The 18,271-nt window shown below is 45.8% G+C and overlaps 1 protein-coding gene and 1 non-coding gene across 4 annotated transcripts in view; both read left to right on the plus strand.

The window, feature by feature from the left end:
• Positions 1 to 18,271, plus strand: part of dmc1 (DNA meiotic recombinase 1) — a 402,159-nt gene that overhangs the window by 26,095 nt on the left and 357,793 nt on the right. For all 3 annotated transcript variants that reach the window (XM_070861548.1, XM_070861547.1, XM_070861549.1), the window contains exon 4: positions 12,985 to 13,131. In XM_070861548.1, coding sequence (XP_070717649.1) covers positions 12,985 to 13,131 — 147 coding nt within the window. The remainder of the gene's footprint in view (positions 1 to 12,984; positions 13,132 to 18,271) is intronic.
• LOC139230784 (U2 spliceosomal RNA) lies at positions 6,439 to 6,634 on the plus strand. Its single transcript, XR_011587993.1, has one exon. It is a non-coding gene; the product is annotated as a U2 spliceosomal RNA (small nuclear RNA).

The raw sequence follows: 18,271 nt of genomic DNA on the forward strand, positions 1-18,271 counted from the left end.
GCCAGGATGTGCTTAAATGTGGCTTAACTGATCCTGACAGCTCTTCCTCCCTGAAGATGGTTCAGCAAACAACAACTTGCATTTAAATAGGGCCTTTAACATAGAAAAACACACAAGGCACTTCATAGAAGTATAAACAGAAAAAATAGATGAGGAGCCAGAGAAGGAGATATTAGGAAGGTGGGCATAGAATCATAGAAATTTACAGCATGGAAGGAGACCATTTCAGCCCATCGTGTCCGCGCCGACCAACAAAGAGCTATCGAGCCTAATCCCACTTTCCAGCTCTTGGTCTGTTGCCTTGTAGGTTACAGTACTTTAAGTACACATCCAAGTACTTCTTAAATGTGATGAGGGTTTCTGCCTCTACCACCCTTTCAGGCAGTGAGTTCCAGACCCCCACCACCTTCTGGGTGAAAAGATTTCCCCTCAAATCCCCTCTAAAACTCCTACATCCTACTACCAGAAGGAAGAGGAGTACTAGGCAGATAGTGCAGGAGTCTCATGAGTCCATCTCGCTCTCCAACCAGTATTCTCTTCTGAATACTGGTGAGGGCAATGGTGCCTCTGGGGAGTGCAGCCAGAGCTAAGTCCATGGCACCACGGGTGGCTCAGCTGCACAGGGAGGGAGGAAGAAGAATGGAAGAGCAATAGTGGTAGGGGATTCAATACTCAAGAGAGCAGACAAGCGTTTCTGTGGCCACAGACGTGACTCCAGGATGGTATGTTGCCTCCCTGGTGCCAGGGTCAAGGACATTCTGGGGGGAGAGGGAGAACAGCCAGAGGTCATGGTCCATATCGGTACCAATGACATAGATAGAAAGAGGCATGAGGTCTTGCAGGTAGATTTTAGTGAGCTAGGAGAGAGATTAAAAAGTAGGACCTCAAAGGTAGTAATCACCGGATGACTGCCGGTGCCACGTGCTAATGAGTACAGAAATAGGAAGATAGAGAAGATGAATACGTGACTAGAGAGATGGTGTAGGCGGGAGGGCTTTAGATTCCTGAGGCATTGGGACCATTTCTGGGGGAGTTGGGATCTGTTGAGAAGGGTTGCACCTCAACAGAGCCGGGAATAGCATCCTCGTGGGAGGCTTTGCTAATGCAGTGGGGAAGGGTTTAAACTAATTTGGCAGGGGGATGGGAACCGAAGAATAGATTCAGTCGGGAGAGAAGGAAAGCTGAAATTGGGCAACGGAGAAGTAGAAGTAGAAAGTGAATTTGGAAGACAGAGGAAACAGGGGCTGGAAAATAGACAACAGGGGAGTTTGGCAATACTAAATGGTATATACTTCAATGCAAGGAGTATAGGAAATAAGGCAGATGAACTGAGAGCACAGATTGACACTTGGGAGTACGATATAGCTATTATTGAGACATGGCTGCAAAAAGGGCAGGTATGGCAAATCAACATTCCTGGTTACAGGGTTTTCAGATGGGATAGAGAGGGGTGTGAAAAAGGAGGGGTGGAGGTCGCAGTGTTGATTAAAGAAACAATTACAGCTGTGAGAAGGGATGCTATGTTAGAGGGATCATCAAGCAAGGCAATCTGGGTTGAATTAAAGAACAAAAAAGGGGCGATCACACTACTGGGGGTGTACTATAGACCCCCAAGCAGTCAGTGGGAGATAGAAGAACAAATATAGAAACATAGAAAATAGGTGCAGGAGCAGGCCATTCAGCCCTTCGAGTCTGCACCGCCATTCAATAAGATCATGGCTGATCATTCCTTCAGTACCCCTTTCCTGCTTTCTCTCCATACCCCTTGATCCCCTTAACCGTAAGGGCCATATCTAACTCTTTCTTGAATATATCCAGTGAACTGGTATCAACAACTCTCTGCAGCAGGGAATTCCACAGGTTACAACTCTCTGAGTGAAGAAGTTTCTCCTCATCTCAGTCCTAAATGGCCTAACCCTTATCCTAAGACTATGTTCCCTGGTTCTGGACTTCCCCAACATCGGGAATATTCTTCCCGCATCTATCCTGTCCAGTCCCGTCAGAATCTTATATGTTTCTATGAGATCCGCTCTCATCCTTCTAAACTCCAGTGAATAAAGGCCCAGTTGATCCAGTCTCTCCTCATATGACAGCCCAGCCATCCCTGGAATCAGTCTGGTGAACCTTCGTTGCACTCTCCCAATAGCAAGAACATTCTTCCTCAGACTAGGAGACCAAAACTGAACACAATATTCCAGGTGAGGCCTCACTAAGGCCCTGTACAGCTACATTAAGACCTCCCTGCTTCTATATTCAAATCCCCTAGCTATGAAGGCCAACATACCATTTGCCTTCTTGACTGCCTGCTGTACTTGCGTGCCCACTTTCAGTGACTGATGAACCATGACACCCAGGTCTCGTTGCACCTCCCCTTTTCCTAGTCTGCCGCCATTCAGATAATATTCTGCCTTCGTGTTTTTGCCCCCAAAATGGATAACCACACATTTATCCACATTATACTGCATTTGCCATGTATTTGCCCACTCACCTAACCTGCCCAAGCCACCCTGCAGCCTCATAGCGTCCTCCTCACAGCTCACACCACCACCCAGTTTAGTGTCATCCGCAAACTTGGAGATATTACACTCTATTCCTTCATCTAAATCGTTAATGTACATTGTAAAGAGCTGGGGTCCCAGCACTGAGCCCTATGGCACTCCACTAGTCACTGCCTGCCATTCTGAAAAGGACCCGTTTATCCCGACTCTGTTTCCTGTCTGCCAACCAGTTCCCTATCCATGTCAGTATATTACCCCCAATACCATGTGCTTTGATTTTGCACACCAATCTCTTGTGCGGGACCTTGTCAAAAGCCTTTTGAAAGTCCAAATACACCACATCCACTGGTTCTCCCTTGTCCACTCTGCTAGTTACATCCTCAAAAAATTCGTCAAGCATGATTTCCCTTTCATAAATCCATGCTGACTTGGACCGATCCTGTCACTGCTTTCCAAATGCGCTGCTATTTCATCCTTAATGATTGATTCCAACATTTTCCCCATTAATGATGTCAGGCTAACCGGTCTATAATTACCCGTTTTCTCTCTCCCTCCTTTTTTAAAAAGTGGTGTTACGTTAGCTACCCTCCAGTCCATAGGAACTGATCCCGAGTCGATAGACTGTTGGAAAATGATCACCAATGCATCCACTATTTCTATGGCCACTTCCTTAAGTACTCTGGGATGCAGACTATCAGACCCCGGGGATTTATCGGCCTTCAATCCCATCAATTTCCCTAACACAATTTCCCGCCTAATAAGGATATCCTTCAGTTCCTCCTTCTCACTCGACCCACTGTCCCCTAGGACCTTCAGAAGGTTATTTGTATCTTCCTTCGTGAAGACAGAACCGAAGTATTGGTTCAATTGGTCTGCCATTTCTTTGTTTCTCATTATAAATTCACCTGAATCTGACTGCAAGGGACCTACATTTGTCTTTACTAATCTTTTTCTCTTCACATATTTATAGAAGCTTTTGCAGTCAGTTTTTATATTCCCTGCAAGCTTCCTCTCATACTCTATTTACCCTCTCCTAATTAAACCCTTAGAACTCCTCTGTTGAATTCTAAATTTCTCCCAGTCCTCAGGTTTGTTGCTTTTTCTAGCCTATTTATATGCCTCTTCCTTGGCTTTAACACTATCCTTAATTTCCTTTGTTAGCCATGGTTGAGCCACCTTCCCAGTTTTATTTTTACTCCAGACAGGGATGAACAATTGCTGAAGTTCATCCATGTGATCTTTAAATGTTTGCCACTGCTTATCCACCGTTAACCCTTTGAGTATCCTTTGCCAGTCTATTCTAGCCAAGTCACGCCTCATACCATCGAAGTTACTTTTCCTTAAGTTCAGGACCCTAGTTTCCGAATTAACTTTGTCAATCTCCATCTTAATAAGGAATTCTACCATATTATGGTCACTTTTCCCCAAGGGGCCTCGCCCAACAAGATTGCTAATTAGTCCCTTCTCATTACACATCACCCAGTCTAGGATGGCCAGCTTCCTGGTTGGTTCCTCGACATATTGGTCGAGAAAACCATCCCTAATACACTCCAGGAAATCCTCCTCTACCGCATTGCTACCAGTTAGGTTAGCCCAATCAATATGTAGATTAAAGTCGCCCCTGGTTACTGCTGTACCTTTATTGCACACATCCCTTATTTCTTGTTTGTTGCGGTCCCCAACCTCACTACTACTATTTGGTGGCCTGTACACAACTCCCACTAGCGTTTTCTGCCCTTTGGAATTCCGCAGCTCCACCCATACCGATTCCACATCATCCAGCCTAATGTCCTTCCTTACAATTGCATTGATTTCTTCTTTAACCAGGAACGCCATCCCGCCTCCTTTTCCTTTCTGTCTATCCTTCCTAAATGCTGAATACCCTTGGATGTTGAGTTCCCAGCCTTGGTCACCCTGGAGCCATGTCTCCGTGATGCCAATCACATCGTATCCATTAACTGCTATCTGCGCAGTTAATTCATCCGCCTTATTCCGAATTGAGGCACAGAGCCTTCAGGATTGTTTTTTTTTATGTGGGCAAATTGCTGCGAAGAGCAAAAACTATAGAGCTGTAATAGTGGGAGATTTCAACTACCCTAATATTAACTGGGAAAAAGGCAGTGTGAATGGAACAGAGGGTGCGGAATTCCTAAAATGCATTCATGAGAACTTCTTTAGCCAGTATATAACAAGCCCAACAAGAGGGGGCGGTGCTGGACTTGGTTTTGGGCAATGAAGAGGGGCAGATGGAAGGGGTGTCAGCGGGAGAGCATTTTGGTGCTAGTGATTATAATTCAGTAAGATTTAGGGCGTTATGGAAAATGACAAAGGGGGACCAGGAATAAAAGTTCTCAATTGGGGTAAAGCCAATTTTGCTGAGCTCAGCTGTGATTTGGCCAAAGTGGACTGGAAATGGCTACTTGATGGTAAATCAGTGTCAGAGCAGTGGGAGGCATTCAAGGAGGAGATCTTGAGGGTACAGAGCAAGTATGTGTCCTGAAAAAAGGGCGGGGCTAACAAATCTAGAGCCCCCTGGATGTCAAGGGATATACAGGGTAAGATAAAGATAAAAAGGAAGCTTATGAAAGATACCGAGAACTCAACACTGCAGAAACTCTAGAGGAGTATAAGAAGTGCAGGGGTGCAATTAAAAAAGATATCAGGAAAGCAAAGAGAGAGCATGAAAGAATGTTGGCAAGTAAAATCGGGAAAACCCAAAGATGTTTCATAAATACATTAAGAGCAAGAGGATAACTAGCGAAAGAGTGGGGCCTATTGGAGACCATAAAGGAAATCTGTGTCTGGAGGCGAAAGACATCAGTAGGATTCTTAATGAATATTTTTCATCCGTTTTCACAAACGAGGGGGGTGATGCAGACTTTGCAATGAGGGAGGAGGAGTGTGAAATATTAAACGAGATAAACATAGTGAGAGAGGAAGTATTAAGGGGCCTAGCAGCTTTGAAAATGGATAAATCCCCAGGCCCAGATACAATGTATGCCAGGCTGTTAAGAGAAGCAAAAGCGGAAATAGCAGAGGCTCTGACCATCATTTTCCAATCCTCTCTGGCTACAGGTGTAGTGTCAGAGGACTGGAGGACTGCTAATGTTGTACCTTTGTTTAAAAAGGGAGAAAGGGATAGACCGAGTAATTACAGGCCAGTCGGCCTAACCACGGTGGTGGGAAAATTATTGGAAAAGATCCTGAGGGACAAGATAAATCCTCATTTGGAAACACATGGATTAATCAAGGACAGTCAGCATGGATTTGTTAAGGGAGGGTTGTGTCTGACTAACTTGATTGAATTTTTCGAGGAGGTAACCAGGAAGGTTGATAAGGGCAAAGCATATGATGTAGTGTATATGGATTTTAGCAAAGCTTTTGATAAGGTCCCACTGGCAGACTGGTCATGAAAGTAATAGTCCATGGGATCCAGGGCAAAGTGGCAAGTTGGATCCAAAATTGGCTCGGAGGTAGGAAGCAAAGGGTAATGGTCGATGGATGTTTTTGTGATTGGAAGGTTGTGGGGTTCCTCAGGGCTCACTGCTGGGTCCATTGCTTTTTGTGGCTTGGACTTGGACTTAAATGTTGGGGGCATGATTAAGAAGTTTGCAGATGACACTAAAATAGGTTGTGTGGTTGCTAATGAAGAAGAACGCTGCAGACTGCAGGAAGATATCAATGTACTGGTCAGGTGGGCAGAACAGTGGCAAATGGAATTCAATCCAGAGAAGTGTGAGGTAATGCATTTGGGGAGGTCTAACAAGGCAAGGGAATACACATTAAATGGTAAGACACTGCAAAGTGTAGAGGAACAAAGGGACCTTGGAGTGCAGGTCCATAGATCCCTGAAGGTAGCAGGCTAGGTAGATAAGGTGGTTAAGAAGGCATATGGAATACTTGCCTTTATAAGTCGAGGCATAGAATACAAGAGCAAGGAATCGCTTCTCGGCCTTTTGGCTAAGATCAAGTGTAGTATCTGTTCTTATCAGTTATATGCTTGCATTTTTGGAAACAGGAGGTGGGTGGGGAGGTTTGACCCATCCACCTCCACGGAGGTGTGTGGGGGACCTGACCCATCCACCTCCATGGCACGAACCTGGTATTGCAGTACTTCCAGGAACGGTGCAGTGGCTCTAGGCCTTTTGGCTAAGAGCATTGGCGCAGAGTGATCCTTGGCATGTGCAAGGTGACCTCTGGCGTTTGTGATTTGACAAAGAATTGGAACGATTGGCTACGAATTTAAAAAAAAAAAAAAAGGAGGTGTGCAATTGGATCCAACTGCTCTACATAGACATCAGTCGTACAGTTCTAATCAACGGGTGGGAAACGGAAAGCTTTCCGATCAGTTCTGGAGTCAGGCAAGGCTGTCCCCTCTCCTCTGTCTTGTTTGTGTGCTGTATTGAGCCCTTTGCCGAGTCCATCAGGAAGGATGCGGGCATTAGGGGGGGTGACAATCCCAGGCAGCGGAGGCGCTCAGGTCAAGACCTCCCTGTATGTACATGGACGACATCACCGTCTTTTGCTCGGATCCACAGTCGGTCCACGGATTGCTCACAATCTGTGACCAGTTTGAACTGGCCTCGGGAGCGAAGATAAATCGCAGCAAAAGCGAGGCCATGTTCTTTGGAAGCTGGTCCGACCAATCCTTTATTCCCTTCACCGTGAAGTCAGATTACCTGAAGGTTTTGGGAATATGGTTCAGAGCGGACGGGGTGTGCGTCAAAAACTGGAAGGAGCATATCGCTAAAGCGAAACATAAACTGGGATGGTGGAAGCTGCGCTCACTCTCCATTGCAGGAAAGAACCTGGTCATCAGGAGTGAGGTGCTCTCGGTGTTGTTGTACGTGGCGCAGGTCTGGCCCATACCCCGCTCCTGTGCCGTGGCAGTCACCCGAGACTTCCATTTTGTCTGGAGATCGAAAATGGACCGTGTCCGCAGAGACACGATGTATAAATCTCTGGACAAGGGGGGAAAGGACGTTCCGAACGTGGCCCTCACCCTGATGGTCACCTTTGTGTGCGGCTGTATCAAGCTGTGCATAGACCCTTTGTACGCAAACACCAAGTGTCAGTACGTGCTGAGATTCTACCTGTCCCCGGTGCTGCGAAGGATGGGTCTGGCCAGGCTCCAACCAGTTGGACCATGCCTCAGCACCTGTCCTTCGTGGAAAAGTTTTTCAAGAAAAACACCTTTGACTACAAGGCCATAAAGCAGTGGTCGGCACGCAAGGTCCTGGATGCCCTACAAAAGAAGGAGATGATGGATCCTGTCAGACGATTCCCCGAGCAGACTGTCGAACTCGTTTAGCAGAATGTCTCATCGCCAGAGCTTTCACACAAGCACCAAAACGTAGCTTGGTTGGCGGTGAAAAGGGCCCTACCCGTCAGATCCTTCATGCACAGCCGGGGTTTCAGAGACACGGCACTCTGTCCCCGAGTTGGCTGTGGTGCAGACGAGACTGTCATCCATTTCCTTTGGGATTGCCCCTTTGCAAGGCAGGTCTGGAAGGAGTTGCAGTGGTTGCTGTCGAGGTTCATCCCAAGCAGCTCTGTAACACAGGACTCTGTGCTCTGCGGACTTTTCCCAGGGACTCACACCGAGACAGACATCATCTGCTGCTGGAGAGCCATCAACTCGGTGAAAGACGCACCTTGGTCTTCCCGAAACCTGCAGGTCTTCCGGAGCAAGACGATATTCACGGCCGAGTGTTGCAGACTGGCGCAATCCAAGGTCCAGGAGTACATGCTGAGGGACACCCTAAAGATGGGTGCAGTAGTCGCAAAGGCACGATGGGGAAGAGCCACCGTTTAAGGCCCTTCCGCCACGATAAACCCAGGGGATGGAATCAGACCCCCCTCGGGCTGTACTTGTTAATCTGCTTGTATACATAGAGCACCATGTACTGAAAAACACCTGTGTTGTGCTATGTATAATGAAAGTCTCTGCACTGTTCAGTAACTTGTAAAGAAATGTAAATGTATTCTCATCCATTCCGTGTACTGCTTTCATCTGCATAGTGCTACGTGTAACGTGATTCGTGATCGGCATTGAAAGGTATCCTGGAATCTGTTCTCATCTGCTCCATGTAATACCCTTATTTACATAGTACTACATGTAATGTGATTTACGGATTGTACTAAACTATACCTTGAAATGAAATGCACGCTAGTGCATTGTATGGAACTGCTGTCAGCATCCAAACAAATTGTATTGAATTGCTAACCACAAGGTACTGAGCTATTTTCCAATGTATTGTGAAAATTTTATATGAATAAAGTATATTTTTGAAAAAAATAAGGAGGTTATACTTGAACAGTATAAAACACCGGTTAGACCGCAGCTGGAGTACTGCGTGCAGTTCTGGTCACCACATTAGAGGAAAGATGTGATTGCAATGGAAAGGGTGCAGAGGAGAATTTTAGCTACGAGGAAAAACTGGAGGAACTGGGTCGGTTTTCTTTGGAACAGAGGAAGCTAAGGAGAGACCTGATTGAGGTGTATAAAATTATGAGGGGTCTGGATAGAGTGGATAGGAAGGACCTGTTTCCCTTGGCAGAGGGGTTCAACAACCAGGGGGCATAGATTTAAAGCAATTGGGGGGATGTTTAGAGGCGATATGAGGGGAAATTTCTTCACCTAGAGGGTGGTGAGGTCTGAAACTCACTGCCTGAAAGGGAGGTAGAGGCAGAAACTCTCACCACATTTAAAAAATACTTGGATGTGCACTTAAAGTGCCATAACCTACAGAGCTACGCACCAAGAGCTGGAAAGTGGGATTAGGCTAGATAGCTCTTGGTCGGCCACCGAAATGGCCTCCTTCCGTGCTGTAAGTATCTATGATTCTATGAATTACTTTAAATCTATGCCCTATGGTTGCGAGATAGGCAGCTGAGTTTTGAATGAGTTGAATTTTGTGAAGGATGTAGGAAGGGAGGGCCAGCCTGGAGAGCATGGAAATATTCAAATCTGGAGGTGTCAGAGGCATGGATTTCAGCAGCAGATGGTCTGAGGTAGCATCGGAGGTGAAAGCAGGTACTGTTTGTGTTGGAGAGGATATGGGGTTAGAAGCTCTGTTTGGGGTTGAATATGCCGCTGAAGTTGCAAGCAATCTGATTCAACCTGAGGCAGTAGCCAGGGAGGAAAATGGAGTCAGTGGTGAGGATACAGAGTATGTGGCAGGGGGCAAAGAAGATATAAAAACAGAAAATGCTGGAAATCTCAGTAGGTCAGGCAGCATCTGTGGAGAGAAACAGAGTTAACATTTCAGGTCTGTGACCCTTTGTCAGAACTGGAAAAGTTCGAGATGTAACAGATTCTTAAGGAAGTGCAGGGGCAGTGAAAGGGGGAGGGGAGGAAAAAACAAAGGGGAAGGTTTGTGACAGGGTGGAAGGCAGGAGAGATTTAAGAGACAAAAGGGATGATGGGCAAAAATGAGATGGTAATGGCACAAGTTAGGAAATTAAAGATGACTCTCAATGGGGTGTAAATGGCGGAATCACTACCAGCTGGGAAAGAGAAAAAAGGGGGGGGGTTGTTAAAAAAAATGGAGGAAAGGAAAAGAAATATGGGCAGAGGTTATGCTGTGAAATTGTTGAACTCGATGTTGAGCCCAGAAGGCTGTAAAGTGCCGAAACGAAAGATGAGGTGCTGTTCCTCAAGCTTGCGTGAGCTTTATAGGAACTGTGCAGGAGGCCGAGGACGGCGAGGTCACAGTGGGAGTGGAGCGGAGAATTAAAGTGACAGGCGACCGGGAACTCGGGGTCACACTTGCAGACTGAATGAAGGTGTTCTGCAAAGCGGTCACCCAATCTGCGTTTGGTCTCCCCGATGTAGAGGCGACCACATCGCGAGCAGCGAATACATTTTACTAAATTGAAAGAAGTACAAGTAAATCGCTGTTTTACCTGGAAGGAGATTTTGGGGCTCTGGACGGTGGGAAGGGAGGGGGTAAAAGGGCAACTGTTGCATCCCCTGCGCTTGCACGGGAAGGTGCCGTGGGAAGGGGAGAGGGTGCTGGGTGTGATTGCGGAGTGGACCAGGGTGTTGTGGAGGGAGCGGTCCCTTCGGAATGCTGAGAGGGGAGGGGAGGGGAAGATGTGATTGTTGGTGTGATCACATTAGAGGTGGCAGAAATGGGGAGGATGATCCATTGAACGTGGAGATTGGTGGGGTGAAAGGTGAGAACAAGGGGAACCCTGTCGTGGTTCTGGAAGGGAGGGGAAGGGGTGAGAGCAGAAGTGCGGGAATTAGAATGGACACGGTCGAGGGCCATGTTAACTAAGGTGGAGGGGAACCCTCGGTTGACGAAAAAGGAAGACATATCAGAGGTACTAGTGTGGAAGGTTGTGTCGTCAGAGCAGATGTCATGGACACGGAGAAACTGGGAGAATGGATGCAGGGTGGGAGAAAGTGTAGTTCAGGTAGCTGTGGGAGTCAGTGGGCTTATAGTGGATACTGGTCGTAAACCTGTCCCCAGAGATGGAGATGGAGAAGTCGAGGAAGGGAAGGGAAGAGTCGGAGATGGACCATGTGAAGAGGAGAGAAGTGTGGAAATTGGATGCAAAGTGAATGAAATTTTCTAGTTCATGGTAAGAGCAGGAAACGGTATGATACAGTCATCAATGTACCGGAAAAAGAGGTGAAGGAGGGGACCCGAGTAGGACTGGAACAAAGAATGTTCCACGTATCCCACGAAAAGGCAGGCATAGCTAGGACCCATGTGAACTCCCATAGCAACACCTTTAATTTGGAGGAAGTGAGTGGAGTCAAAGGAGAAGTTGGTCAATGTGAGAACAAGTTCAGCCAGGCGGACGAGGGTGGTGATGGATGGGGACTGGTTGGGCCTCTGTTCAATGAAGAAGCGGAGCACCCTCAGGTCAGCCTTGTGGGGGATGGAAGTGTAGAGGGATTAATTTAGTGAAAAGGAGACGGTTGGGGCCAGGAAACTGGAAACTGGTAAAGTGGCGGAAGCAATCGGCAGAGTCGCGGATGTAGGTGGGAAGAGACTGGACAAGGGGAGAAAAAATAGTGTCGAGATAGGAAGAAATAAGTTCCGTGGGGCAGGAACAGGCTGAAACGATGGGTCTACTGGAGCCGTCCTGTTTGTGGATCTTGGGGAAGGAGATAGAAGCGCGCTGTGCAGGGTTGGGGAACTATGAGGTTGGTAGCTGTGGAGGGAAGATCAGAGGAGATGAGGTCAGTAATGGTCTAAGAAATGATGGCTTGATGTTCGGAAGTGGGGTCATGGTTGAGGGGGAGTTAAGAGGAGGTGTCAGAGAGTTGGCGTAGAGGTCGGTTCGCCAAACAACAACAGCGCCACCCTTGTCAGCAGGTTTAATGACAATGTTGAGGTTGCATCTGAGAAAGCGGAGTGCTGCAAGTTCAGAGGGAGGCAGGTTGGAGTGAGTGTGGGGAGAAGAGAAATTGAGACGGCCGATGTCCCGTCAGCAGTTTGCAATGATGAGGTTTAGAGAGGGTAAGAGGCCAGAGGGAGGAGTCCAGGTTGAACGAGAATTCTGAAAATGGGAGAAAGGGTCAGCTGTGTGTGTGTGTGTGGTGGGGGGGGGGGGGGGGGAGGTGGTGGGGGGGGGGGGGAAGACTCCTGGCCGAAAAAGTGGGCACGGAGGCGAAGGCGTCGGAAAAAGAGCTCAGCATAGTGCCAAGCTCAAAATTCATTGAGGTGGTGACATAAGGGGATGAAGCTCAGGCCTTTGCTGAGGACTGATTGTTTGGGGTCAGAGAAGGAAAGGTCAGAGGGGATAGTGAAAATATGGCAGGGGGTGAGATTGGAAGAAGGGATAGGGTCAGAGGGATGTGAAGGGGAAGATGGTTGTGAAGGGGCGTTGGTGTCCAAAAGTTGTTGAAGCCAAGGATGATAGCTTTAATCTTCTCAATGTTTAGCTGGAGGAAATTGTAGCCCATCAAAGACTGGATAATGGACAAGCAGTCTGAAAGCACAGATAGTGATATGGTTGAAATAGGTATTGGTGAGGTAGAACTGGGTAGAATCTAACCCCATGTCTTTGGATGATGTCGAAAGAGGAACTGCATTAGATGAAGAAGAGGAGGGGCAAAGGATGAATCCTTGGGAAATTCCTGAGATGATAGTGCCTGGGGCAGGAAGAGAAGTAATTCCCAGAGAGGCTTTGGAAGAGAGGAACCAAATGAAGGCAGTCCCACCCAGTTGGACAGTGGAAAAGAGGTGTCGGAGGAGGATGGTGTGGTTGGCCATGTCAAAATCGGTTGGAGGATGAGGAGGAATAATGCATGACGGTCACAGAAAATGTCCACACACAAATTACATGCACTGAGAATTTGGGTTCTTTTGGCATAATTGCTTTCTAGGTTTGGAGTCCTGTGTTTTGTTTTTAGAGTTATGAACTTAACCTCACATTGGCTTTAGCTTGTGTGTGTGCTTTGAACAACATCATGTCATTGTTTTCTCAGTTATGATTCAGAACTCTGATGGTGCTTTTCTTACAGAATGTGGCTGACATTAAGAAAATGAAAACTGTTGGGATCTGTACGGTGAAGGGGATTCAGATGACGACACGAAAGGCACTCTGCAATATTAAGGGTCTTTCTGAGGCCAAGGTGGATAAAATCAAGGAAGCAGCCAACAAGCTCATAGTAAGAATATCATTAGTGGTATAAATATACCTCAACTATACTAACCCTGTTACCATTCCATTACTGGTATAAATAAACCCCAGAGTCTACAGCACAGAAACAGGCCTTTTGACCCAACTGGTCTATACTGGTGTTTATGCTCCACACAAGCCTCCTCCCACCCTTCTTCACCTACCCCTATCAGCATATCTTTCTATTCCGTTCTCCCTCATTTGCTTCCCCTTAAATGTATCTATGCAATTCGCCTCAACTATTCCTTGTTGGTAGCGAGTTCCACATTCTAACCACTGGGCAAAAACGTTTTTCTTGAATACCCAATTGGATTTATTAGTGACAATCTTATATTTATGGCCCCTATTCCTGGTGTCACCCGCAAGTGGAAACATCTTCTCTTCGTCTACCTTATCAAACCCTTTCAAATCGTAAAGACCTCCATCAGGTCACCCTTCAGTCTTTTTACTAGAGAAATGAGTCCCAGTCTGTTCAATCTTTCCTTTTTATAATATGGAGACCATAGCTGTTCACAGTACTCCAAGTGTGGTCCAACCAAGATTCTATACATGTTTAACATAAATTCTCTGCTTTTCAATTCTATCTTCCTAAAATTAACCCGAGTGCTTTATTTGCTGTTTCCTTATTAACCTGTGTTGCTACTTTTAGTGATTTGTGTATCTGTACCCCAAATCGCTTTGCTCTTCAACTGTAATTAGATACTTATTTTCCAAGGATCTTGTGGCCTCCATATTCTTCCTACCAAAATGTACCACCTCACAATTATCTATATTGAAGTTAATTTGCTAATTACACACCCATTCTGCAAGTTTATTAATGTCTTCCTGTATTTTGTTGCAGTCCTCCTCTGTATTGACTACATCCCACAATTTGGTGCAGTCTGCAAATTTTAAAATTCTACTTCCAATTCCTGAGTCATTTATGTAAATAGTAAACAATAGTGGTCTCAGCAACGATCCATGTGGAACACTACATCCCAGCTTTTGCCAGTCTGAGTAACTGCAGCTAACCCTCTCTGTTTTCTGTTTTGTAGCCAGCTTGCTGTTCATTCTGCTATTTGTCCTTTGACTCCACCTTAGTCATGAGTTTACTATGCGGTACTTTATCAAAGGCCTTTTGAAAATCCAAATTTATTGTATCTACTGCATTACCCTTATCTACCCTTTCTGTTACTTCTTCAAAGAATTCAATACGGTTTGTCAAGCATGGTCTTCACTTTTGAAATCCAGGTTGACTATTCTTTATTATATTTTCAGTTTCTAGTTGTTTTTCTATTACATCTTTGAGTAAAGATTCCATTATCTTTCCGACCACTGACAGCAAATTGGTCTATAGGTCCCTGGACTTGTTGCTTTACTATTTCTTTTTATATCCCATGATAATTTAATTTTCTAGTTTCTCTTTGCCTTCCTAATATTTGTTTTACTTCCTTCCTAACTTTTTTGTATTCCCTTTTGTCTTCCTCACCTTTGTTGTCTGTCGACTTAGTGTATGCCTTTTTCTCTAGTTTCAGTTTTGCCCTTATCTCTTTATTCATCCATGGTGTGTCATTACTGGTTAGTTTGTTCTTGCTTTTTAGTGGGATATATTTCCCCTGGACTATATTGATCACCTTTTTAAATGTTTCCCACTGCTGTTCTATTTCTTCGTTTGTCACTAACTTTTTCCCATTTATTTTCTCTAGTTCCATTCACATCTCCTTAAAATCAGCTTTTTTCCAATGTATTTCTTTGGTCTTTATCTTACTTATGTCGTTCTCAATCTTTGTCTTAAACATTATGCGCTAGAACCTCCACTTTTTTTGCATCCTAAATGCCCACTTAACGCCCATTTTACCACTGAAATGATGTATAACGTCCATATATCACCCAGTTTGGCACAAAGTGGAAACTGACGGGCATTTTTAGGAAACTTATTACCAAATGTTACTTTCCCCGTGTGCTTAATGCCGGGAAAAAATTTACCGCCCGCCCACTTTTTGGGGGCGGAATCATCAGAATGGGCGAAATCAACGCCCATAATATCGCCCAGCATTACTTTCCGCACAGAATTAACGCCGAGATTCAATATTACCGCCCGCCCACTTTTTGGGAGCGGAATCAGTAGAATGGGCGAAATCAACGGCCATAATATCATCCAGCATTACTTTCCGCATGGAATTAACACTGAGATTAAATATTAACGCCCAACCACTGTTTTTTGTCGTAAAGAGCATATTTACCCAAACTAGCGGCCATAAGTTCGCCCAGCGTCAATTTCACCACATATCGCCCACAATATCGCTCGCCCAAAAAACCGCCCACAAAAAGTGGAACTAACCAGAACAAACGCCAGTGGTGTGGCTGGCATTTGTTAAATCCCACTCTTACGTGAGGAGCTGATATCTGAATGATTTGTCTGAAAGAACGCTGATATGAATGACAATGCTGACACACTGCTGTGTGAGTGCAGCTCAGACATCAATGCTGCCCATCACCTTGGTGCCAGTTAAAGTTTACATTGATTGATGTTAAGTTGTAATTAACCCTTTCATGGTAAGGAATCACCAGTGTGTAATAGTCCAGCTATCTGAGACAATGCGCAACAAGGTTATGTTCAATAACAAAAATTTAATACCAACATTGGTCTGAAATTATAAGTATCACAGCCAATAACACCCAACCCCTGCCCACACCCCACTTTTTCCACCATTGACATAAGGGGAGATTAGAAAAAGGGAAGGCGGCAGATTAGGAAAAGAGGAGGTGCAACGAGACCTGGGTGTCATGGTTCATCAGTCATTGAAAGTTGGCATACAGGTACAGCAGACGGTGAAGAAGGCAAATGGTATGTTGGTCTTCATAGCTAGGGGATTTGAGTATAGGAGCAGGGAGGTCTTACTGCAGTTTTACAGGGCCTTGGTGAGGCCTCACCTGGAATATTGTGTTCAATTTTTCTCTCCTAATCTGAGGAAGGACGTTCTTGCTATTGAGGGAGTGCAGCGAAGGTTCACCAGACTGATTCCCGGGATGGCAGGACTGACATATGAGGAGAGAATGGATCAACTGGGCCTTTATACATTGGAGTTTAGAAGGATGAGAGGGGATCTCATAGAAACATATAAGATTCTGACTGGACGGGACAGGTTAGATGCGGGAGGAATGTTCCGATGTCGGGCAAGTCCAGAATCAGGGGACTCGGTTTTAGGATAAGGGGTAGGCCATTTAGGACTGAGATGAGGAGGAACTTCTTCACTCAGAGAGTTGTTAACCTGTGGAATTCCCTGCCGCAGAGAGTTGTTGATACCAGTTCATTGAATATATTCAAGAGGGAGTTAGATATGGCCCTTACAGCTAAGGGGATCAAGGGGTATGGAGAGAAAGCAGGAAAGGGGTACTAAGGGAATGATCAACCATGATCTTATTGAATGGTGGTGCAGGCTCGAAGGGCCGAATGGCCTACTCCTGCACCTATTTTCTATGTTTCTATGTTTAAATCACATGTTCAACATGTCCAGCAACACAGAATACAAAGGCAAAGCAGGGGCTTGGTCCCCAGCCCCCATACATTGCAACAAATTTCATACACCCAGATGGAGATATAACACAGCCATCACCTGCGCACATGCACCTCACTTTCCTTCCCCCCTCCCCTTCTTCTCCCCACCTCTAGAAACATAGAAACATAGAAAATAGGTGCAGGAGTAGGCCATTCGGCCCTTCTAGCCTGCACCGCCATTCAATGAGTTCATGGCTGAACATGCAACTTCAGTACCCCATTCCTGCTTTCTCACCATACCCCTTGATTCCCCTAGTAGTAAGGACTTCATCTAACTCCTTTTTGAATATATTTAGTGAATTGGCCTCAACAACTTTCTGTGGTAGAGAATTCCACAGGTTCACCACTCTCTGGGTGAAGATATTCCTCCTCATCTCAGTCCTAAATGGCTTCCCCCTTATCCTTAGACTGTGTCCCCTGGTTCTGGACTTCCCCAACATTGGAAACATTCTTCCTGCATCTAACCTGTCTAAACCCGTCAGAATTTTAAACGTTTCTATGAGGTCCCCTCTCATTCTTCTGAACTCCAGTGAATACAAGCCCAGTTGATCCATTCTTTCTTGATAGGTCAGTCCCGCCATCCCGGGAATCAGTCTGGTGAACCTTCGCTGCACTCCCTCAATAGCAAGAATGTCCTTCGTCAGGTTAGGAGACCAAAACTGTACACAATACTCCAGGTGTGGCCTCACCAAGGCCCTATACAATTGTAGCAACACCTCCCTGCCCCTGTACTCAAATCCCCTCGCTATGAAGGCCAACATGCCATTTGCTTTCTTAACCGCCTGCTGTACCTGCATGCCAACCTTCAATGACTAATGTACCATGACACCCAGGTCTCTTTGCACCTCCCCTTTTCCTAATCTGTCACCATTCAGATAATAGTCTGTCTCTCTGTTTTTACCACCAAAGTGGATAACCTCACATTTATCCACATTATACTTCATCTGCCATGCATTTGCCCACTCACCTAACCTATCCAAGTCGCTCTGCAGCCTCATAGCATCCTCCTCGCAGCTCACACTGCCACCCAACTTAGTGTCATCCGCAAATTTGGAGATACTACATTTAATCCCCTCTTCTAAATCATTAATGTACAGTGTAAACAGCTGGGGCCCCAGCACAGAACCTTGCGGTACCCCACTAGTCACTGCCTGCCATTCTGAAAAGTCCCCATTTACTCCTACTCTTTGCTTCCTGTCTGACAACCAGTTCTCAATCCATGTCAGCACACTACCCCCAATCCCATGTGCTTTAACTTGTGTGGGACCTTGTCGAAAGCCTTCTGAAAGTCCAAATATACCACATCAACTGGTTCTCCTTTGTCCACTCACTGGAAACATCCTCAAAAAATTCCAGAAGATTTGTCAAGCATGATTTCCCTTTCACAAATCCATGCTGACTTGGACCTATCATATTACCTCTTTCCAAATGCACTGCTATGACATCCTTAATAATTGATTCCATCATTTTACCCACTACCGATGTCAGGCTGACCGGTTTATAATTCCCTGTTTTCTCTCTCCCTCCTTTTTTAAAAAGTGGGGTTACATTGGCTACCCTCCACTCCATAGGAACTGATCCAGAGTCAATG

Source organism: Pristiophorus japonicus, chromosome 19, assembly GCF_044704955.1.
Source record: "Pristiophorus japonicus isolate sPriJap1 chromosome 19, sPriJap1.hap1, whole genome shotgun sequence".
Classification (NCBI taxonomy): Eukaryota; Metazoa; Chordata; class Chondrichthyes; family Pristiophoridae; genus Pristiophorus; species Pristiophorus japonicus.